Source organism: Phalangium opilio, unplaced genomic scaffold (assembly GCF_054372755.1).
Source record: "Phalangium opilio isolate 3A_F unplaced genomic scaffold, DU_Popi_V2 ptg000075l_1, whole genome shotgun sequence".
In the NCBI taxonomy this organism is placed as follows: domain Eukaryota; kingdom Metazoa; phylum Arthropoda; class Arachnida; order Opiliones; family Phalangiidae; genus Phalangium; species Phalangium opilio.
This window is the reverse complement of record NW_028324184.1, coordinates 1,913,176-1,937,033: the sequence shown is the minus strand read 5'-3', so window position 1 is coordinate 1,937,033 and position 23,858 is coordinate 1,913,176. Positions and strand designations below refer to the sequence as shown.

The following is a 23,858-nucleotide window of genomic DNA, read 5'->3' as shown; positions in this document are numbered from 1 at the left end:
TACACCAAAGACTTACAGATGTATACTTAAAAAAAGATGATTCGCTTATGACTATATGTTGAATGGAATAATTATGGACTGTTCGATACTTCCTCAAGTCTGCCGCACACCATTTTAGTTTTGTATTTTGGCTAAAATTGTGTGTCCCATAAAGACTAGTGCTGAAAGATGGACTTGTTGAAAAATTAAGTTAGGCTTACAACTGAAAATACAATACATTATAGTAAATACATATTTTTGCATAACCACCGATGGTCATCGTGACCCTATGCACGTTTAAAAGATCATTTCAAAAGCATCAGTGGCGTTTGTTTGATATAGGGTTAAGATGGAAAATCCGGTATGTTGACAACAAAGACGTAAGATAGAGCGTCAAAGTTATAAGTCCACTAAAATCTTACGTCTTTGGATGCGTATACCGGATGATCTGTCGTAAGAAAACAAGGTGTTTAAACACCAGACTCTATTTTGTCCCCAACTTTTGAAAATGGTCTTTTCTATAATCTTTATCACCTTAAGGTCTAAGTTCCGCGCTGCCCTCTCCCAACATTTCCACTTGTGATATAATCCACCTGTCACTCCTCTCCTCTAGTCCTGGAAATTCCTTCATTCATCAATTACCTACAAGCACTTTTAGTTTAAATCTTAACTTTGTTTACTACTCTCATGTCCAAATCAAAAACTCCTACACTATTTAATTACCTATAAGCAATAGGTTCACTTAATTCCTAATATTCGTTTATTATTCCATGTTAAACTTAATAATTAATTACCTATAAGTACTTTAATTTACTTCTAAATCTTTATTTTAATATTCTCACGTTAAAATCATAAATTAATTCCCTATAAGCACTGTTCTTTTAAATCTTAATACTTGTTTACTTTTTTTTTTCTCATGTTAAAATCATTAGTTAATTTCCTGTAAGCACTTTGTTCATTTAATTCTTAATGTTAATGTTTTTTACAATTCTCATGTTAAAATCTCTCATCAATTCACTTATAAGCACTTTGTTCATTTAATTACACTATCTGTTTACTAATGTTACAACCATTCCGTCCGTACCCCAAAAGCCTACGGCTTGCCTGTACGTATCTAGTCCAAATAAATAAATAAATAAGAATTAGTCTTATAATATAACTCGAATAGTATGTCACTGAATTTCCACGTTATGTACGACTGTTCACAAAAGTATTTACGCAATTTTGAGCATATATCTTTTTGTACATTTTCACCATATGTCATAGGACACTTATCTAAATTACCCTTTCACAATAAAAGGAATAATTCTTTACCGCAGTATAATCATGAATATGTGTGTTCATTGAATAAAAACCAACCCAAATCTGAGTAGCCACTTGTTCATGAATAAAATGAATAAACTCATACCAGTAATGACTGTGTAATGTTCTTACATACAACAAAGCCTTGAAACTCATAAACAATAAAAATATCTAACCAATAAGATGGATAAATCAGGGCTGGCTAGAAAAATATTTCTTTCCTTTAACCCTTTTGGACATTGCTTACATAATACCAATAAGCTTGAAAAAATCAGAATTACATTTGATTATTCGGAATCAGAGTAAACAGATCTTCAGTGTTAAATTATTTTCGAACGGACCTTATTTTTCGTAAGTAATGTTTGAGAAATAGTCATTTAATGTTGCTTGATGTTAGATGCTATTTCACTACGCCAACCTGCACGCGATAAAGGTGATAAAAATATAAACGAGTAAAGTACAATTCTTTGTTTAATATTGGCATGGGATTTTCTAAAACTAAATAAATACGCAAATGTGAAAGTGGTGTTATCGACGATTTACTTTTGACTTGAGTGCTTGTACAACCGTTGTATTGCTACACACGAGAATAACACTCCGTAAATATCGAAGGTATGGGTCACAGAATAATAGAACTATCAAATGCATAGTACAATGTTGCTATAAAATATAACAGTACTGGTGTTTACTTACGTATGTGCATAAAACCGGGTTTGATTTAGCGTTAGTTTAAGAGCTGCTTTAGTTTATTTCAAAATGAGTATTGTAAATCAGAATTTTAAGAAAAACTAAGATGTTCAAAGGTTATACAATTAAAATATTTTCCACACAGATGCGACATTACGAAACAAAAAATTCAAAATAAAATTGCACCTGCAATTTCGTCACACTTTTCAAAACACGCAAGAAGCAGAACAGATGGAAGCCCGACCATTTCTAACGTATTGCTCTACAGCAGTAAGTGTTGTCATTAGTATCCATCATTGAGTCTTTGGTGGAACGTCTCCTGTTTGGGTCAGCGCCTAAAGCTTAATTCTCACTTGACCGAAAACATGACAGAAACACTGCGAAGTACTAGGCCCGTTCAGATTACCCAACTTTAGTCAGCTGACAAAGCTGAACTGACCAGTCAGGCCTGATTGTCAGGCAATGTGAACGTTTCACCCAACCGTACTATTGTCAGGTCGAAGCTCGGATTTTAATCGGGTAGGAAGGCGATTGGAATCGGGCCGACTAAAGTCAGAGAGAGAGCAAACCAATCACAATAGGCGAAACTATTACGTCATGGGACACGGGTCGTTTTTTTCTTTTAGCTCGAGAGAGAGAACCGAGAGTAGCGGCCATTATTTAAATTATATTTATAATTTTTTATTATTATTATTATTATTATTTAATTATAAAATTAATAAACGATTTCAGGCCTTGGCCATTTTTTAAAATGGGTTAATTATTAAGTTTTGATGGTTGTTCCTCATTGAGTATTATCAGAAGTAATTAATAGGGAAGTTTCTTATATTACTTCTGATATTATTGGCCTTTATTATGTTCTGAAATGCAGAAATTTTGTTGGAATAGCTTTGATGCTCGTAATTAATCGAATTTATTCGAGAATACGAGTTCATTTACAATCTAAAATAAATGATTCCTATTATTACGTAACACTTTTTCCCCCTCTTGTGCTTCAAAGGTAGTTGGCCCGACAGGTTGGGTGGTGTGAACGTGTGACCTGACTTGACCAAATTAGGTGACAAGTCGGCCTGACAAGTCTATGATTTGTCAGCTGACTAAAGTTGGGTAATCTGAACGGGCCTTTTATTAACTCGATCACGCCCGTGAGCGCGTGGGCTGTGGTTTTGGTAACTGATTATCGTCTGATTAATAGTTCAGGGAACTAGATAGCAAAATTTTATAATTGGCAGTGTCTATGCCGTATAATTTGAGTTTTTGTTATTTTCTTCCACGTTTAGAAATTATGGTTCCCAATTTAGTTAAATAGTTGTTGAAATTAAGCCATTTAAAGTTCGCCAAAAACAAAAATATATGGTTTACGAATGTTCTTTGTCTGAAAACGGAGTGAATAGTAGCCGAAAATCAGTCCAAATATTACTGGGCATAAGTGTCATACTTATGGAACGTTTCTTATAAACTTATGGTGTTCGTAATAAAGGGAAAATTTTCGCTCACACTTTGATAAAAGCTAATAACGAATAGCATTTGCGGGTCACACTGAGGCCTTTCGACGGTGATACAAAAGAACAATATTACCAGAAATTAATGATATTATGTTTGTCCAGTTACCGTTTTGGGGCTTCTTCGATAGTTTGGTTCCTCCGGTAGTCGACGGTGAAGTTAAACTTCTTATTGAATCAACAATACTGAAAATGAATACGAAGTAAATATAATTAATATGATTTTTTTAAACTCCACAAAAAACATCTCTAAATCTTGAAAAACTTCATGTAGTTACAGTGGAGTGCTCACTAAGAATGATATGGATTTCGGTCGTATATATGGCGAAGGAAATGGCACTGGGATGCTAGGAATACTTGCAAGAGGGGTTTGTGCAAATGGCTTTTATTATTTTGTTAAGACTGTGTAACTGAGACAGTTTTTTATAAATAATAGTAATGATCATAGATATAATGATCATAGATATATTAAATAAGTATGAACTTAAGATATTTAAACTTTATTAAAGTGGTTCGTTTAATTGTCTAGGGGATAATAGAAATAATAAAATAAAATAAAGCTTACTGTTTTTAAACATAATAAAACTGTCGTCATTGAAATAAGATAAAAATAATAATAGTTTTAATGATTTAAAATAAACATAGTTCGTAACCCTGGCTGGGTTTAATTTAAATAAAAATAGTTTGAGTTTATATTTACGCATACGTTGAAACCCGCACAAAAGCGTCCGGCGCGAAATGTAGATCGTCCAGGTACCGGCGCGTTGATTAAGTTTAAGTCCGGAGACTTCACGATAAAACCGCGGCGTGGCCCCGAAGGGTCCACGCCCGAGGGCGTCGAGCCCGAGGGCTGCAGCGACAGAAAGTCGACCAGGTAGGACCAAGGTGAAAGTCAGAGAGAGAGAGTTAACAAAGGTCGGGGACCCTTTTTATAGGGCGAGCGCGTTTTTCTTTCGCGCACAAACACGTGGACCACTCGTGGGTCCATCTTCACGATGTTGATGGTCTTCGGGTTTTTCGTTGACGTCATCATTGACGTCATGGGTAGAATTTTTAAAACCAGCCAGGTTAGGAAAATAAAGGGGGAGCGCCAGTTTGAAGGGATAGTCCATAAAATACTGTTACACTCTTCCCCACTTAATTTCGAACGTCCTCGTTCGAGAACTATCAACTATACAGAAAAACATAACTGAGACCAAAACAAAAAAATATTCAAAACAAGGTTTTGTTACAGCAAAAACCAAAATAAAATACAACGGCAAAGCTGGGGCCAAAAATACTAAAATAGTTAAACATCAGCGCTTGGCATAATGAAACAAAAAAAAAACTCAATTTGTTGTCAATGAGAAAAAAATTAATATTAATATAGTCATGTGGACAAAGGACATTAATAATTACTATAAATAAAAAATCACAAATTTTACAAAAATATTACAAAGCTAGCTAAATACAGTCAGGTATACACGCTGACTATATATCCAAATCATAAGAGTTAACCTAATACTCTAAGGTTTAAACTACAATAGAGGTCCCTCCTCTAAAACAAAATAAATACAGTCGGTTTACACGCAGACTATATATTCAAATCATAACCTAATACACCAAGGTTTAAAATATACGAGAGGTCCCTCCTCTAAACAAAAACATGTGGGTTCCCTACCCAAAAGTTATTCAATGGCCAATTGAAAACAAACATATCACTAAGTAACTTGGCCAACGTTAAAGAGGTGGTCACGCATAATAACGGGCTTCAAATATTAACTTAAGATAAAAAAAAATAAACTCACAACCCGTGTTGGCACAGGCGGAAAAATTAAGGGAAATAGTGGGATGCTCGTTTAGACTAAAGCATTGCCTAATAATTAACCCTGACAAAATTCTACAGGGCCGGTAGGCCCTTGTAGATATGACTTGATACTCTTTTGTAACGTTAAAGCAAAATTCACATGCTTTTGCCAATTTTCCTATGGAGATTAACATGGGGTTTTTCGTGATATTTAGCCACCACTAACCGAAAAACTAGAGCGAAGTTACTTTTCGGAATACTCTTAATTTAACAATTAAGTATTCAGGGTGTGCGATCCGCTAGTATTATCAGAAACAATTAAGTCTAAGTATGTTAATTTTAGTTAATTACGGAAATACAGCTCTTGAGTTAAACGTCAGGTTAACCTGTTAGCGCGCTGATACCCATTTCTTCAATTATCAAGCATATTGAGAACAAGGGAGGGCCTAGCTTTGTGCCTAATAACAAGTTAAGTTGACATTTTCAGTTTGATTCATTCTGTGGAAGTTGAACCATGGAGCCTGAATCTTAAAGAGATACAGGCTCCATGGTTTAACTTGTTTTTGAGCAGTCGACGCTTGTTTAGTATTTTACCGGCTTAAAATATTTATTTCATTTTATAAATTTTCTGTAACACTCTTGCTAAGAAACACTTTGCTATCAGGTCGAAATTTTGTTTAATAAAGCAATCCAGGTATAAAACTAAAGGTAATTGATTTCATTATATTATAAGATATTGGTTTTTGGATGTTATTTAAGACCAAGGCTTAGGTTGCTTATGTATTGTATTTGTATATATTCGGGATTCTCGGAGTCGGGACTCGGGAGAACCCAGTTACACTTAGCCAGCTTCCGAGCCTCCAGTGTCGTCTAGTTTGGCTTACGCTCTCGTCACGTTTTTAAGCTGAAGGTTATGTTGCAACGTTTTTGGTTTACAGACTTGGATAATTTTAATAATAGTGATGCTTCTTGATCTTTACTCTTTAGGATAGTAACAGTATGTTGTAGAAAAAGAGCTGCTACTTGAAGGACTTATCTTTATTTTATTTTAGAAGTATTATTAAAATTTCAGAAGCTCCGCAACCGTTACAATAACTGTTTCTATAGCAGTTAATTCAACATTCCTTTGAGGTATACAGGGTTTTAGTATTTGTTAATCTCACTAAAATGCTACTAATTCAGAAGGTGTGTGGTATAATTCCTGAAACTCAACCAATGTAGAGGACGACATGATTCGTTAAAACAATTTTTTCCTGTTGCAACAGTCCGTATATGATATTTCGTTTTATAAATTGTTTGTTACCAAGAGAGGATTGTTTAATTCAGAAATATAAGTAACAGTGGTGCTGGTTAATCCAGGAGAACATTGTCTTTACGTAATTTAATTAGTCAACGTAACCATGTGGGAAACAGAGGGTTACGTTCGCTATTTCCACAGTCCTCATTGCTGTTTGTTTATATGTCAGAATTGCTATGAATTGTTTAGGTATTTGATTTAATTACTGGTATTTAAGCGAAACTATGGAATCACATCATTCATTAACATTGTAACCTTTGTAGTGATCCGTTGTAACGGGCTCCCCGGTACAACATATTTTATTGTTAATCTTCACGTTACCGCAAATTTATCACGGGGCTATGTGTTGGAACTAATTAAAAACTCATCTAAACAAGCTCAATTTATAAGCTAAATCAATATTGCCAAACCATAATCCATCATTAATTTCAACTCAATTAAGCCTAAAACCTTTAAATTAAACTTAATCAAGATTAAACCTTTAAATTGAACTTAATTGAGATATACCTTCAAATTAAACTTAATCAAGATTAAACCTTTAAATTGAACTTAATCGAGATATACCTTCAAATCAAACTTAATCGAGATATACCTTCAAATCAAACTTAATCGAGATATACCTTCAAATCAAACTTAATCGAGATATACCTTTAAATTAAACTTAATCGAGATATACCTTTAAATTAAACTTAATCGAGATATACCTTTAAATTAAACTTAATCGAGATATACCTTTAAATTAAATTGAACTTAATCGAGATATACCTTTAAATTAAATTGAACTTAATCGAGATATACCTTTAAATTAAATTGAACTTAATCGAGATATACCTTTAAATTAAATTGAACTTAATCGAGATATACCTTTAAATTAAATTGAACTTAATCGAGATATACCTTTAAATTAAATTGAACTTAATCGAGATATACCTTTAAATTAAATTGAACTTAATCGAGATATACCTTTAAATTAAATTGAACTTAATCGAGATATACCTTTAAATTAAATTGAACTTAATCGAGATATACCTTTAAATTAAATTGAACTTAATCGAGATATACCTTTAAATTAAATTGAACTTAATCGAGATATACCTTTAAATTAAATTGAACTTAATCGAGATAAACCTTTAAACTTAAATAAAATTAAGGTGAAACTAACCCAAAACACGATTTTTTTGGTTCAATTCATGGATACCTTATTTAATTAAAATTAAAACTAAATTTATCTTTCACCCAGTCTCAATTTTCCATTTTAATCTTTACAATTAAATGAGGATTATTATTATATTATTAATTAAAGTTGATATTTACACCCATTTCAAGTCGATATTTACCCCCATTTCAAGTCGATATTTACACCCATTTCAAGTCGATATTTACACCCATATCAAGTTGATATTTACACCCATTTCAAGTCCATATTTACCCCCATTTCAAGTCCATATTTACCCCCATTTCAAGTCGATATTTACACCCATTTCAAGTCGATATTTACACCCATTTCAAATCGATATTTACACCCATTTCAAGTCGATATTTACACCCATGTCAAGTCGATATTTACACCCATTACAAGTCGATATTTACACCCATTTCAAGTCGATATTTACACCCATTTCAAGTCGATATTTACACCCATTTCAAGTCGATATTTACACCCATTTCAAGTCGATATTTACACCCATTTCAAGTCGATATTTACACCCATTTCAAGTCGATATTTACACCCATTTCAAGTCCATATTTACACGCATTTCAAGTCGATATTGACACCCATTTCAAGTCGATATTGACACCCATTTCTAGTCGATATTGACACCCATTTCAAGTCCATATTGACCCCCATTTCAAGTCCATATTTACCCCCATTTCAAGTCCATATTTACCCCCAATTCAAGTCCATATTTACCCCCATTTCAAGTCCATATTTACCCCCATTTCAAGTCCATATTTACCCCCATTTCAAGTCCATATTTACCCCCATTTCAAGTCCATAATTACCCCCCATTTCAAGTCCATAATTACCCCCCATTTCAAGTCCATATTTACCCCCCATTTCAAGTCCATATTTACCCCCCATTTCAAGTCCATATTTACCCCCCATTTCAAGTCCATATTTACCCCCCATTTCAAGTCCATATTTACCCCCCATTTCAAGTCCATATTTACCCCCCATTTCAAGTCCATATTTACCCCCATTTCAAGTCCATATTTACCCCCATTTCAAGTCCGTATTTACCCCCATTTCAAGTCCGTATTTACCCCCATTTCAAGTCCGTATTTACCCCCATTTCAAGTCCATATTTACCCCCATTTCAAGTCCATATTTACCCCCATTTCAAGTCCATATTTACCCCCATTTCAAGTCCATATTTACCCCCATTTCAAGTCCATATTTACCCCCATTTCAAGTCCATATTTACCCCCATTTCAAGTCCATATTTACCCCCATTTCAAGTCCATATTTACCCTCATTTCAAGTCCATATTTACCCCATTTCAAGTCCATATTTACCCCCAATTCAAGTCCATATTTACCCCATTTCAAGTCCATATTTACCCCCAATTCAAGTCCATATTTACCCCCATTTCAAGTCCATATTTACCCCCATTTCAAGTCCATATTTACCCCCATTTCAAGTCCATATTTACCCCCAATTCAAGTCCATATTTACCCCCATTTCAAGTCCATATTTACCCCCATTTCAAGTCCATATTTACCCCCATTTCAAGTCCACATTTACCCCCATTTCAAGTCCACATTTACCCCCATTTCAAGTCCACATTTACCCCCATTTCAAGTCCACATTTACCCCCATTTCAAGTCCACATTTACCCCCAATTCAAGTCCATATTTACCCCCAATTCAAGTCCATATTTACCCCCATTTCAAGTCCATATTTACCCCCAATTCAAGTCCATATTTACCCCCATTTCAAGTCCGTATTTACCCCCATTTCAAGTCCGTATTTACCCCCATTTCAAGTCCGTATTTACCCCCATTTCAAGTCCGTATTTACCCCCATTTCAAGTCCATATTTACCCCCATTTCAAGTCCATATTTACCCCCATTTCAAGTCCATATTTACCCCCATTTCAAGTCCATATTTACCCCCATTTCAAGTCCATATTTACCCCCATTTCAAGTCCATATTTACCCCCATTTCAAGTCCATATTTACCCCCATTTCAAGTCCATATTTACCCCCATTTCAAGTCCATATTTACCCCCATTTCAAGTCCATATTTACCCCCATTTCAAGTCCATATTTACCCCCATTTCAAGTCCATATTTACCCCATTTCAAGTCCATATTTACCCCCATTTCAAGTCCATATTTACCCCCAATTCAAGTCCATATTTACCCCCAATTCAAGTCCATATTTACCCCCAATTCAAGTCCATATTTACCCCCAATTCAAGTCCATATTTACCCCCATTTCAAGTCCATATTTACCCCCATTTCAAGTCCATATTTACCCCCATTTCAAGTCCATATTTACCCCCATTTCAAGTCCATATTTACCCCCATTTCAAGTCCATATTTACCCCCATTTCAAGTCCATATTTACCCCCATTTCAAGTCCATAATTACCCCCCATTTCAAGTCCATAATTACCCCCCATTTCAAGTCCATATTTACCCCCCATTTCAAGTCCATATTTACCCCCATTTCAAGTCCATATTTACCCCCATTTCAAGTCCATATTTACCCCCATTTCAAGTCCATATTTACCCCCAATTCAAGTCCATATTTACCCCCATTTCAAGTCCATATTTACCCCCATTTCAAGTCCATATTTACCTCCATTTCATGTCCCAAATTAAAACCCCTATTAATCTCATATCAAACCCCTGTTCACCCCATTTCAGGACCATACGCCTGATTTACAGGATAATTCATAGTCGTGTTCAGTGGGACTTTACTACCTTTCCTATTGTGTACGTACACGTTGAAGGCTTTCTTATTAAATCAATCCTGAATGAACACGATTATAAGTTAATGCCGATAAAATTATCCAAATGAACTCTTTTGGGCAACAACTAATGGAGTCAGATTGGTTTTAATAATGAGCATGTTTTACTTTTTAAAACATCACTTAAAAACCTTTCCGAGTTTTGTATGCACAATTTTTTAAAAATACATGCTTTCAATTATTGCTTATTGGAAAATATTTCATGGCATAAAAATTTTATTTTTATTTTACAAATCGATATTTAATATTAGGTCATTACTAAACAACGCGTGAACGCGGGCCTTTTCCAAAAAAAATCGTTTATTTTTCAAGGTCCTTCAACTAAAAACGTTGAATATATTGCTTGTTTTATAGGTCGGGTTAGGTAAGGCATATGTTAGTTAGGTTACGTTTCATTGAGACACAAATTTAAAGCATTGTGCCTCTTAATAGTAGAAGTATTTATCCTATAAATGCTATAAATTTAATAAAAAAATAGTTCAATAATAACAAACGTTTTATCGTTGACAGCGTTTAAAAATAAAAATATTTGCTTTTAATAATATGTAATAATATAGGCACTATATTACGTTAGAAAATTATTTTTGGGAACTCATTCTATGTTCAAACTTCGTTTAAGTTCGTTACAGTGTTACGTAATTTGACTTAAAAATTAAAATAAGCGAATCGCTTTATAACGGTCCATTTCTGCGACTTAAAAATTTTTCATTCTTCTAAACTATAAATTTTGCTTAATGTTTTACAAAATAGATGGGATTTTTGCTCATTTTACGTAACCACTCAATCTTTATAAATTAATCAGACCTAAATGGGTCAATAGGGCCTTAAAACGGGGGAAATAGGGTCTTTAAATGGGTAAACAGGGACTTGAAATGTTGTATTAACGGGTTTGTTTTACACCATAAACGTGGTGCTAAATATGGAAAAAAAAATATTTAACAACTATTTCACAGTTTTTCACTTCACTTGGTTTAATAATGTGTTATAGGTAGCGTACTTTTTCCCTACTTTTAACACCATTAAACTAAGTAATATTAGAAGTTCAACAGATTGCCTAAAAAAGATGTTAAAAACCACTGTAAATGGTGCATAAATGCCTAATATTTCCTTAATACTTGCAAATAATATTAGAAAATGGCGTCAATTGATCATAAAAATGGGGTTAAAGTACACCATAAATGATGTCTTTTTTGGCACCGGAAAAAACAGCATAAATGGTGTTTGAATGCACCGTTATATTTTAGAGTGCAATGGTATGACGGTAAAGCAAACATAATTATTCAAAATTTAATTACATTAAGACTGAAGTGACAGATATTATAAAAAAATGTCTTGGTTTGGACCAAGGCCGAAAAAACAAACGATATGTGTGAGGTTTATCAATTGACTGAAGTTTCAGATATTGAAATATTTTTCTAGTTATTTCTATCCACTCAATCTTTAATCAATATTTAATTCAATCAACTGATTTTACTGTTAATCGATCTAGTCCCTCTAAATTAATTGAAAAAATTACATATCTACGCTTTTTCAAGAACAATTACATTTTCCGAAAACATTTTATCATGAAATGAATTATTTTGAAGGGATTTCGTGTCGATGATCACTAACTTGTAAGCACCTTGACCGACATAGTTTTAATTGTTGCTGGCTTGACAAATTTTCAAGTTTGCACCAAAAGAAGTTTAAATCTGTTTTAAATTGTTGATAACTGTCGTTTACAGTGAATGTCGTCTACTTAAGGCAAAGCAAAAGTTTATGCTGTGTGGTAAAGGGTAAAGATCACATAAACAGATATACTTCTCAGTACCAATGACTTGTTATATTCATTTCCCGCGGAAATAATATGGTTAAACACATCATTCACTACTAGTTATGCCAAGAAGGTCACATTTAACTCCGACACCCCTTCCCTTCCTCTATTTTCCCAACATATGGCGTTTTATAATAACCAGTGGTTCCAGTGTATGGGTCATCTGAGCCGTCGCAACACACTCAGCCAATAGATCGAAACCTTTTCACATTAGTAAACGGTACATGACACTCCGGACTTGCCCACCAACCTTATTAACCCAACACTATAAAACATTCGTGTACATGAATGATTATGGTTATGGCTTGACACTCGCTAGCGCCCGAACGACCGATCACTCAGTGTAATCGGTGTACATTTGTAAGTGAGTAGACCATTTTGGAAATTACATACAGAGAAACTAAAACACAGGTGTGATCCCGCCATTGGGGTGTTTTCTCTCATTCTCTCGCTCGCTTAGAAACACCGCTATAGGCAGTGCTAGTTGACTAGCCTCCTGCCCGTAGTGAACTTTGGCACCGTCTGGCGATGACCCTTGGTGCGAGGGAGAATACACCTCGCCCCTGATCTTTGCGCTTGCTAAAATGATTACGCGTAATACGTAACCGGTGTAAAAGTAGCGCCAACAATGTAGAAAGGGGTGGTGACGTTTCAAATGAAGACTGAGTTATGACCAAGAAATTCTAAAGTACGGAAATGGAAGTTCCAGTGCAACTTTACCTTCATAGAGGCGGCAATAGAAATGAAGAATTTCTATATACGAAATTAAATGTATAAATTCGCGCAACACCCTGCTTTGGCATCTATTAAATATTTACATTTTCCATTCGAGTTATACCAAAGTTCGCTTGCTCTTTTTAGACATCCAGTAGAACATTTCAAATATTCAATACTAATCCCTCAACACGTACTCCCTTCAAAATAATTAATTTCATGATAAAATGTTTTCGGAAAATGTAATTGTTCTTGAAAAAGCGTAGATATGTAATTTTTTCAATTAATTTAGAGGGACTAGATCGATTAACAGTAAAATCAGTTGATTGAATTAAATATTGATTAAAGATTGAGTGGATAGAAATAACTAGAAAAATATTTCAATATCTGAAACTTCAGTCAATTGATAAACCTCACACATATCGTTTGTTTTTTCGGCCTTGGTCCAAACCAAGACATTTTTTTATAATAGACACTAAGAGATCACTAATTATAGTACTCCAGAACAAAAAATTATTTAACCCAAATATTTGATTATCATATCTATGCCTGCCTACTGCGATGGGTCTGTACAGAGGTATACACGCTCCTGAGATAAAAGCTTGAGGTCAGAACAATTAAATAGTGAATAACCATCAGGGGAAAAACTAAAAACTAAAAATTTTAACTGGAATTATATCCATTGAAAATTATATTGCTAAATGTGAAATAACTAAACGGGATGGTCAGAGGCTATCTAAAATTTAAAAATAATTTAACTTAGAAAACTCCATATTATGGGCATCTATAAAAAAAATTCCGCAAACACCAAGAAAAACAAATTTAGGAACCGAATGGAAAAACCCTTCCTCGCACCGACCAGCGGGGCGAGTTGAGTTCAACGGCTTAGGGTGACAATGCGTCCATCATCACTCTATAAAACCTAACTCCGGGTGGTACTGAACTTGGAAAAATATTTGTATGGAAAATTTTGAACCTCGTTGAGCGGCTAGCTAGGCCTAACCATTTTCTCTGGCGGTACTGGTGACTAATTTATTCATGCCCCCTTTCTAACAAAATAAAATAGCCCTTTCCTCGACCAAAAATTAGGGTATTCAAATCTCAACGAGCAAAATACGTTAACTGAGGAGAGCGTGACCAACACTAAAAAACGTTATTTCAATAAAAAATCGAACTTTAAATAACATAAAGAAAATTTAACACAATTAATATTAATGTGAACATTAACTAAAAACATTTTTACTAGCGTGATTAATTTAAATCTAAAAACAGAAATGAGTTCTGCCTTACTAGAACCCTTTTAACAATACATTTAGGCATATTTTACCTCAAAAACTAGGGATCATAAAAATTGCAACTAAATAACTTATGGCCATATTGCAACCAATATATTAACAAAAAAAATCGTCCATTTTTAACTAAAGGACTTAAACAAAGAAAATTACTAATCATGGGCACATAGCCTTAATAACAAGTTTAAATAGTGCGAGTGGTTCTAGGGAATCGATCCCGGACGGACCCCCAAAATGAGACAGTTTTTTATAAATAATAGTAATGATCATAGATATAATGATCATAGATATATTAAATAAGTATGAACTTAAGATATTTAAACTTTATTAAAGTGGTTCGTTTAATTGTCTAGGGGATAATAGAAATAATAAAATAAAATAAAGCTTACTGTTTTTAAACATAATAAAACTGTCGTCATTGAAATAAGATAAAAATAATAATAGTTTTAATGATTTAAAATAAACATAGTTCGTAACCCTGGCTGTAGGGCTCGGGGTTTTTTGATCGAATTTTTCGAAAAATACGATTGACTACAAATAATCGAAAACTATTCAGAAGTTTATTCGTTTAAACAATGCAACAATTTTAGATGATATTTTTTGAGATTGAATAATCTTAGTAAGATTTTAACTGACAAATGTATTCAATCGACAAAATTTTCCGAAAAAAAATTATGTAGAAAAAAGGGTCGTACTCTACCTTCGGTTAAATTAAAAATATTTTCTATTTTCTAAATCCACTTGCTTTGAAGTTTAACTTTAAGCGTAATATTTTGAAATTTAAGCTTTGTAAAAAATATCCAAATCATTTTTTTGTAGTAGACATTCATCTGGAATATTGTCACTATTATTTATTTATCAGAATTTAACATGTATACGTTTTTCTCCGTATAAGTTATTTATGACAAGATCGCCTAACTCACTTATTGTTACTATCTTTTCGATAAAACCCAATTCCAAAAAGCCATAGTTATTACGTTAGTGGACTATATAGCAAAATACTTTCCTCCAAACACCAAAAAAAGTATATCTGTGATACTTTTGCTATAGGGATCTCGCGATACCACCTTAAACTAGTAGCAAAATTACACAGGTTTTAGTAGGCAAACTGAATTAAGTGTTTATGAACTTAACATCTTTGATTACCGGGCTTGAAAATTACTTTTCCTTACCATATCGTCGAAATGGCGATAAAAGCAACAATTAACGTGTAACATCAGAAGGGAATAATAGATAATGCTATCTTTTCAATTTGAAAATGGATGCCTTCGATTCTTGTTGCGAAACCCATCCATATTATCTAAACATAAACGTCCGAGACTCGAACAAAGAGGGGTTAGTGTAATATAAAAGGGTCAAGGTAAAAATGGGAAGTGAAACAATATTTGAGGATCACCAACATACCTATTCTCTATAGCCTGTCTCTCAGGAGAAGTAAAAATGCACTCGTCCCTACCGCGTACTATATTTCCAGTGCCTTCTCTAATACTAGGCCTTGCGATAGGAATAAAAGGGGGGTGGAAGTTAGGATTTCACAAATGGCACTAGATGTCGCTTGACTGACGTTTCAAACTGGCGGCAAATTTAAAACAATGGGAAATTGTTAGCTACGACGAAGTGTAATCTGCTAAGTTCGTCTCGAAAAAGAAAGCAAAAAACCGGTCAATAAACCGGTTCATGATGCTGAACGGTTTCCGAGTTCGAAAAATACTAGTTTAAATTGTATGTTTTGACACGTGTTAATGGCGTCTGCATGGAAATTTCAACCCTTCAAAAACTGCCACTGCCAATGAAATACCATAAAGGAATAGCGAACTGATTTAAAAATGATCACAAATCTAAAGAAAACGTTACTTTTTTGAGAGTTTAAACTCTTCTGATTCCAAAAATAAGCTTAATAAATATTTAAATATGAGGCAAAACACAGAAAAAACACTTTCAGAACTTGAAATTTGGGGGCAAAAAGCAAATTTGCGGAGAAGATATTTGGCGGGTTTTTCTCCTTGCTACGTCACTCACAGCATCTCGCGGAAAAGCCAAGCGCGAGCGCCCGAGACTTCCGAGTATACTAATGCCGCGCGAATCTGAATAAAATAGGCTTAACGCTGCGCTGAGACACTAACAGGCGTCACGTGAGCGACATCAAGAGAGAGAATTTCTCCTTACTACGTCATCAAGCGAAACAAATTATAACTAGGCCTTTCCCAAGCACAAAACTTTTATTGCAATTTTATAAATTTCTACGAAACCAAAGTGATGATATGATAATAAACTAGATTTTTCAACGATTTTTTTCGTATTTTAAGTTTGTGGATGACGAAAATTATGGCACTAACTCTTTAAGTTTGATTTCGATTGCCCAATGAGCGAGCTTAGGAGAGATAGGAGGAGATTTCTTTGGCAGCTGAATTCGGACACAGACATTACCTCCAATATTTTAATTATCCACTTCTCTAGTTTAGCACACGATGTGCCCTTGTCAATGGTAATGGACCAGGTTATTTAGTCCAGTTTAAAAAATCCTTATTTCCCTTCCTGGTCCGCCATAACCGAAAGACGTGACGTCATGCGAGACTGCGCAGTACGAATTTACTTTCGTCATCGCGAAAATTCGATAGTTACGTTATCCAAAAAACGGTTACTAAGCGCAAATTCAAAATGTCACAAAAAATGCTTCTGTTGTACATTTCAAGGCCTAGTATTAGAGAAGGCAGTGAAATTTCCGTGAGTCACACACTTGAATCATCTTATGATCATTTACTTCTAAAAGACTTCTCTATTCCGTTTTTATTAACTAATGATATCAATACTCATCCTTTATTAACTTTGGAAAGAGTTTCATGGTACAGTGGAGTAAAGTCTCAATATCTCGCTTTATACAAACTATTAAATGGATCCAGTCTTTCGACTTCATACCCAATCTTCGTTACTCGTCCTTTATAAACTTTGACTACAGATTTTTCGAATGTAGGACATAATCCCCCCTGGACATAATCCCCCGGACATAATCCCCCCATTTGAGAAGAAAAGGACATAATCCCCTCAGGTAGGAGACAAAATCCCCCGGACAATTTCCCCCCGAATGGATGCCGAAGACAAAATACCCCCAGCCCCAGGACAAATTCCCCCAGACCCGGGACAAATTCCCCCAGACCCGGGACAAATTCCCCCCAGCCCCGGGACAAATTCCCCCCAAACTGTGTTCTTCGGAAGAAAATAAATGTAAAAAATAATATTTTGGAAAAGGCGTACCATTGTTACAATATTTCCAAAATATTACGAACCTAACCTAACCTAACCTAACCTAACCTAACCTAACCTAACCTAACCTAACCTAACCTAACCTAACCCAACCTAACCTAACCTAACCTAACCTAACCTAACCTAACATAACCTAACCGGGAATTATGACCGGGGAATTTTGTCTAGAGCGTAGGGGGATTTTGACAAGAGAGTAGGGGGATTTTGTCTACAGAGTGGGGGGATTTTGTCTTGATAGTGGAGGGATTTTGTACTCTTAACTTGGATGGGGGGGAAAATGACCGGGGGATTTTGTCTTGAGAGAGGGGGGATTTTGTACGTTTTTAAAAATGGGGGGATTATGACCGGGGGTCTTTTGTCTTGGGGGTATTTAGTCCGTATACCAGATTTTTCAGTTAAGAGAGATTTTTCTCAAATAATTTATTAAAATTATATGATATTAATTACTTTTATCTGAAGTTACTTATTATTCTTGTAGTTGTATCGTTTTTAGATTCGTTTTTCCTAAAGTATGCCTCTTTCGCGAGTGTCTGAAAGACCTTATAAATGTGTAGTTAGATTGTTGATGACAGTTAATAGAATAGTGGTCAGTACAGTTTTTCAGATATCCGTCAACTGTGAATACGATCCGGAAATTGAGAACCCTTTGGTTCAGATTAGGAAACTGCGAACGCGATTCCCTGGGGTGTAATAACATTCAGACAGACCAACAAAAACACATACAGATGGATACGTCGAGAAAAGAACGTTTCAAAAACAGTCATCACTCAGTGAAGTAAAAATCTAGCCTCTATATTGGCTTCATATGAGTCCAATATATCGGTTAGAAATTTGCTTAAATGAGGGTTTGAATTTAGTCCTATATCCTTTAGAAATTTGTCCAATGTGGGCTTGATTGATGTGTGAATAATATCCTCACCATTTCTGGGTATTAACTGATCCCTTAATAGATGACTCTAAATCCAATTTTGGATGAGACTACAAATTTGGCTTGTCATTCGACCCTCCCTTTTTGGACACTAGTTACGTTATCCAAAAATAGATGAAAAACTGTGCTGTCTCAGAGTCAGCCGTTTGGATCCACTTACATCCAATTTTGGACAACATTTTTTAATAGTGCACGCCTTGGGAAATATTCAAGTGCTAATAGAGTAATGATGAGGGTACTATTTATCGTGTATGTGATTCGATTCAGTAACCTTGTTTTTAATGTTCTCATGTTACCACGCTTTGTGGTACACTTCTCTCGAAGATAAGTATTATATACTTCTGATAATATTGCCAATCACAATGTTTATATTGATAGTTCATATCATTATCAGGTTTTTTAGTACTGTAGAATTATTTGTTAATGATTAAAACTTTGCTTATTTTTGTTAGTAATGAGCTCAAACAATTTAAAAAAGATCAGAGTTTATCGTAAAAAAATAATAGTGGCGGTTACTCGTCCAATTGCTTATCGATAAGTGAAACCAAAACCATATTTGTATCAAGAAATGTATGGATCATAATTTTTTATTCGAAATCGAATAAAACGTATCGCAAAAAAACTTTTTGGAGTAAAATTCTTCTGATTATGTTGAAAATTTTAGTGTTTCGGAAAAAATACTTACGATTAATAATTGCATCACTCTACCTTTTTTCAAAACAAATCAAGACGAAATATTTTTATATAATCTTTGTTTTACAAATTTTAGTATGTTAATTTATTTGAATAATAGTTAACTGATCCCCGAGCCCTACCTGGCTGGGTTTAATTTAAATAAAAATAGTTTGAGTTTATATTTACGCATACGTTGAAACCCGCACAAAAGCATCCGGCGCGAAATGTAGATCGTCCAGGTACCGGCGCGTTGATTAAGTTTAAGTCCGGAGACTTCACGATAAAACCGCGGCGTGGCCCCGAAGGGTCCACGCCCGAGGGCGTCGAGCCCGAGGGCTGCAGCGACAGAAAGTCGACCAGGTAGGACCAAGGTGAAAGTCAGAGAGAGAGAGTTAACAAAGGTCTGGGACCCTTTTTATAGGGCGAGCGCGTTTTTCTTTCGCGCACAAACACGTGGACCACTCGTGGGTCCATCTTCACGATGTTGATGGTCTTCGGGTTTTTCGTTGACGTCATCATTGACGTCATGGGTAGAATTTTTAAAACCAGCCAGGTTAGGAAAATAAAGGGGGAGCGCCAGTTTGAAGGGATAGTCCATAAAATACTGTTACATAACTTGCATGCTGCACAAAGATCGAGAAGACAGTGTTCCACCAGATAGATTTAATTTTAGAAGTAGGAATGGAGAACGGTTAGTATTTACTTCAGTCCGACTCATAGCCCAGTATAGAGCCCCTCCCCTTCAACACGTAACGAAAAGTTTAAATTATCTTATTGGCTCACTTAAACTACGTTTTGATGACGTTGCTGATGGGGACGCCGAAAAATACGTAATTCCTTTTTACCTCTGTCGCTATGACCCACCTCTTCTTTCATACCCCCTCCCCCTTCCCGGGGAAGTGGGTCCGGAGTTTGACGCGCGCACAGATGACTCTGTTCTCCATTCCTACTTCTAAAATTAAATCTATCCCTGGTTCCACTTTTAAGACATTCTCTTATGATTTAAGGAAGCTGACATCGGATTCGCTATGATTCAACCGAAAATTGACAACTTCAAATACGTGGAATTCACCAACATCTTTTTAGAAGACGAATGGATTATAATTAGTTCCAATGACGCCGTTGAAGTTCGCTCAACGGCCTTCTCATTTCTTAATGTTTTTGACTTTTCGGTGAATAACGTTTCAACCAAATTTCCATTGTGAAGTTTTTGAGTTGTCTGGGATGGAAAATAAGACAAAAAAAAAACATCGGGAATTTTGTAGATTCCACACAGCTCAAAGAAAATAATACCTCGCACTAAAAGTCTAATTCTATTTTACAGACTTGGTTAGCGTTCGGTATCACACTTTTCTGTTTTTCAATGGCATTTTCAGTCATTCAAATTGGTTACCTGAAAACAGAATTAGAACAGAAGAAAAAGCCTAAATTATCTATTTCCAGCCGCTTTTTGGAAAACTTCTATACCAGTATCAAGATTTGTTTCAACCAAGGTATCTTTTTCGTAGGAGATAAGGTATTGTACATTTATTAATTTGAATATTGCGTTATTATAGGAGTAAATGCAAATTTGTACGAGTACGTTGGTCTTAGATTGGCCCTGTGTTCATGGGTAATCTTTTGTTTCATCATGACGCAATGCATTTCGGGAGGCCTTCTTTCAAAGTTGACTTTACCATCGAAAAGAGTTTACATTGAAACGCTCGAGGATATTTTGAGATATCCTAACTTGCCAATTTATGTTCCAAAAGACTCGGCATCAGAAGAACACTTCAAAGTATGTTCAGTGTGAAATATCTAAAACTAAGAGTTATACCAGAAGTCCATTAAATTAGCCTAGGCTAATTTAAAGGACTTCTGGTTAAATTTGATTTTACATTACAACTATAGACGATTTCTTACACACAAATGCTGTTGCACATTGGGCATTGATAATTATTATGGATTTTAATGATATGTGGATTTTTTAGGATTCGATAGACCCAGTTTCCAAGGCTGTCCACGAACAGATTTTAAGACACAACATGATACAAACTGTGGCTGAAACCGATATTGTTCAAAGCTTTAACGATTTGGCGGAAAACTTAGTATTTTCGATGCTACCTAAGATCGTTATAATGGAAGGGATTAAAATGCTCGAATTATGCGAGATGTTTGAGAATCGAATACGTCTTTCAAAAAAACCCGCTTTCACAACCAGACTGGCCTTTGCAATCAGGAGAGGAGCCCATCCTTATATTTCTGCTGTCTTTAGAAACACGTAAGAAACCTTCGTGCTTGCCTTGTATCATATTCATATTAGAGCTCTTAGAAGAAGTCCATATTTTCTTCATACTGTCTGTCCCTGCTGCGCGAATTATCCAAAATAACGTTTCATTCAGATCACAAGCCCTGTTTGAGTCTCACTTGCTGTACCACGACCAACGTTTCAATCTATGGAAAACGCATACTTGCTTGGAAGAACAAAGATTGGTTAAAAGTCTCGTGGACCCTCTTTCTTTGAAGCAGTTTCGAATGGGACTCTTCTTTTTGTTTCTGTCCGAATTTTTAATTACAATCGTGTTTATGTTCGAGTTTGTCGTAGGAAACAAAGTCAAACAAACAACTCAGGTGAAACGCAAAACAGGGTTGAGGAATTTAGAAGTTAGTGTTTTACCAAAATTAACAACATGATGAAAACGAAGAGTACTTACGACATATAAGATGATCACAATTTACAGCACCAGGAATACACATAGCTAATTGGAATCGTTGTGTAGCCACTTTCCAACGTATCTATCCGGATTTTGTGGGAAGGGATAGACTAAACATTATATGAGAGTGAGACGAATTTTACATCGAGAATAATTTTTATCGCTGTGATCCAATGAAATCACAGTTTGAAAGACGTCAGAATTATTAGGCGTGACGGATAGTACTCAAGCCTGGCCCCAAAGAGAATATACCAAGAGGAGCAGAAAGTCTAGCCTTTCACAGGGGTTTTGAAAAGCCCGGCCACGGTTTTTGAGGAACTAGATCCGGTTTTTGTTGATTGGCTAAGCAGCGACGCCGTTTATTGGTTAAATTATGTTGGCTCCTTATTTTTGGTGGTGGGCACTGGTGGCAAAGCCTGGGTTGATTTCTGGGTTGAACGTTGACGTACAAAAGGTAATTTTTAAGCAGACAACATGGTCACGTGAACAACCGGAACTAGTTTCTCCAAAGAGCCGGTCTTTATTTACATAGTTTCTGCTCCTTTTGGTATATTCTCTTTGCTGGCCCACAAAACTCGCATAGAAATTAACATGGGAGATATGAAAGCACAATTATTCCCATACTGTATGTATTCCTGACGACACCAATTGGTCTCATTGTTTCCAACATCCTAGAAAACTTGAGAAAGTATTCAAATCTTGCTGCAGTCTCAGAATATTGGTTGCGTGCATTTTTCTCTCCCTTGTTTTACTGTTGTACAATATGATGTGTATGCTTGAAACACCTATTGGGTACTTCTAATTAGTTAGTTGAGTGACCTGTAGTCATTTTTAGAGTACTATAGTTGTTTTAACAATGTATTTGAAATATAAAAACTATGTTAAATACTGTATAGTCCAACAAATAATAATCGTAAACAACTGTATGATAATAATAGGTAAAGTGACGGTTCTCAATTATACAAATAGTTGCGAATTGAATTTGATGAATCTCCGGAAATATGTTTTCTCTCGCTCACTCTTCCCTTGCCTTGCCTTAAATAAACTCTAATGACTGTGACGTCTATTTGATACATTTAGTTTGCGTCAATGTTTTAGATAAGGCTTTATGCTTTAACTGGGAGGACGTACTTCTGGTACTGCTTTACTAGTCCTATTTGGAAATACACGTTTTATTCCCCACTTAATATTTTAGCCTAAATGAAAGAACACTTAGTTTTACCAGAGGTTTTACTATATGTAATAATAATATACCCCAAAATAAAAAAGCTTCTAGCAAACCTTACTTTTCTTATTCATCTAGTGACGTTACAAGTGTAGATATAAGCGCGTATAAATGTGACTGATAAAACGATAGCTCAGAACCCTATTGTATTTCAGTACTACACTATTTATAGACCTGATGATGCATCTGTAAGTTGCGAAACTAGTCGTCGGAGCTCGCGAAATTAGAAAGAGTTTATTTTATTTTTTTATTGCGTAAATAAAGTTGTCTTATTTCAAAATCCTGCATTTTATACGCAAGTAGTCTGTGAATTAATTTTAATTAATTATAAAACTATTTATAGTTTGTAATTTTTAGTCTCAATATTTTGATAAGATTAAGATAAGGGCTATTAGGTATCTTTTTTATGGTACGACTTTGATTAACTTCAGCTCCACAAGCAAACTTAATAAAACCTCTTACTTTTGAGATTTAACACGGCGTACCATAAACTTACAGAGTGCCCAAATTGGAAAAATGTATTAACTTTAATTATCAATTCCCTAATTACAATCTTAAACAAACTTACGTTAATTTCAAGTTTGTGAAAAAATATTTAATCGCACCATAAATTAAATGATAATAATAATAATAAAACGTAATTATTTTTTTGAGCGACGGTTACCAAAAAGGTTGCCAACAAATGCTTAGCCATATCTGGTGAAATGTCATTCCAACCGGAAGTTT

The 23,858-nt window shown here is 34.9% G+C and overlaps 1 protein-coding gene and 1 long non-coding RNA gene across 15 annotated transcripts in view; one reads left to right on the top strand and one right to left on the bottom strand.

The window, feature by feature from the left end:
- Nucleotides 1–23,416, top strand: part of LOC149658732 (glutamate receptor ionotropic, delta-2-like) — a 34,054-nt gene extending 10,638 nt beyond the window's left edge. Inside the window, exons 4-11 of one of the 14 annotated variants that reach the window (XM_089844376.1) lie at nucleotides 2,114–2,238; nucleotides 3,576–3,673; nucleotides 3,745–3,838; nucleotides 20,222–20,386; nucleotides 20,539–20,707; nucleotides 20,771–20,991; nucleotides 21,185–21,474; nucleotides 21,596–23,416. In XM_089844376.1, coding sequence (XP_089700502.1) covers nucleotides 2,200–2,238; nucleotides 3,576–3,673; nucleotides 3,745–3,838; nucleotides 20,222–20,386; nucleotides 20,539–20,707; nucleotides 20,771–20,991; nucleotides 21,185–21,474; nucleotides 21,596–21,887 — 1,368 coding nt within the window. In that variant the 5' untranslated portion in view covers nucleotides 2,114–2,199 and the 3' untranslated portion in view covers nucleotides 21,888–23,416. Of the gene's footprint in view, nucleotides 1–2,113; nucleotides 2,239–3,575; nucleotides 3,674–3,744; nucleotides 3,839–5,349; nucleotides 5,965–6,070; nucleotides 6,936–20,221; nucleotides 20,387–20,538; nucleotides 20,708–20,770; nucleotides 20,992–21,184; nucleotides 21,475–21,595 lie in introns of those variants that run through there. The other 13 variants (XM_089844377.1, XR_016369904.1, XR_016369902.1 and 10 more) reach the window with 13 other exon arrangements.
- On the bottom strand, nucleotides 14,935–15,849 carry LOC149658733 (uncharacterized). The gene is made up of 3 exons (XR_016369886.1): nucleotides 15,523–15,849; nucleotides 15,274–15,423; nucleotides 14,935–15,180 (listed from the first exon to the last, which is right to left on the bottom strand). It is a non-coding gene; the product is annotated as an uncharacterized LOC149658733 (long non-coding RNA).
- Nucleotides 23,417–23,858: the final 442 nt, after the last annotated feature.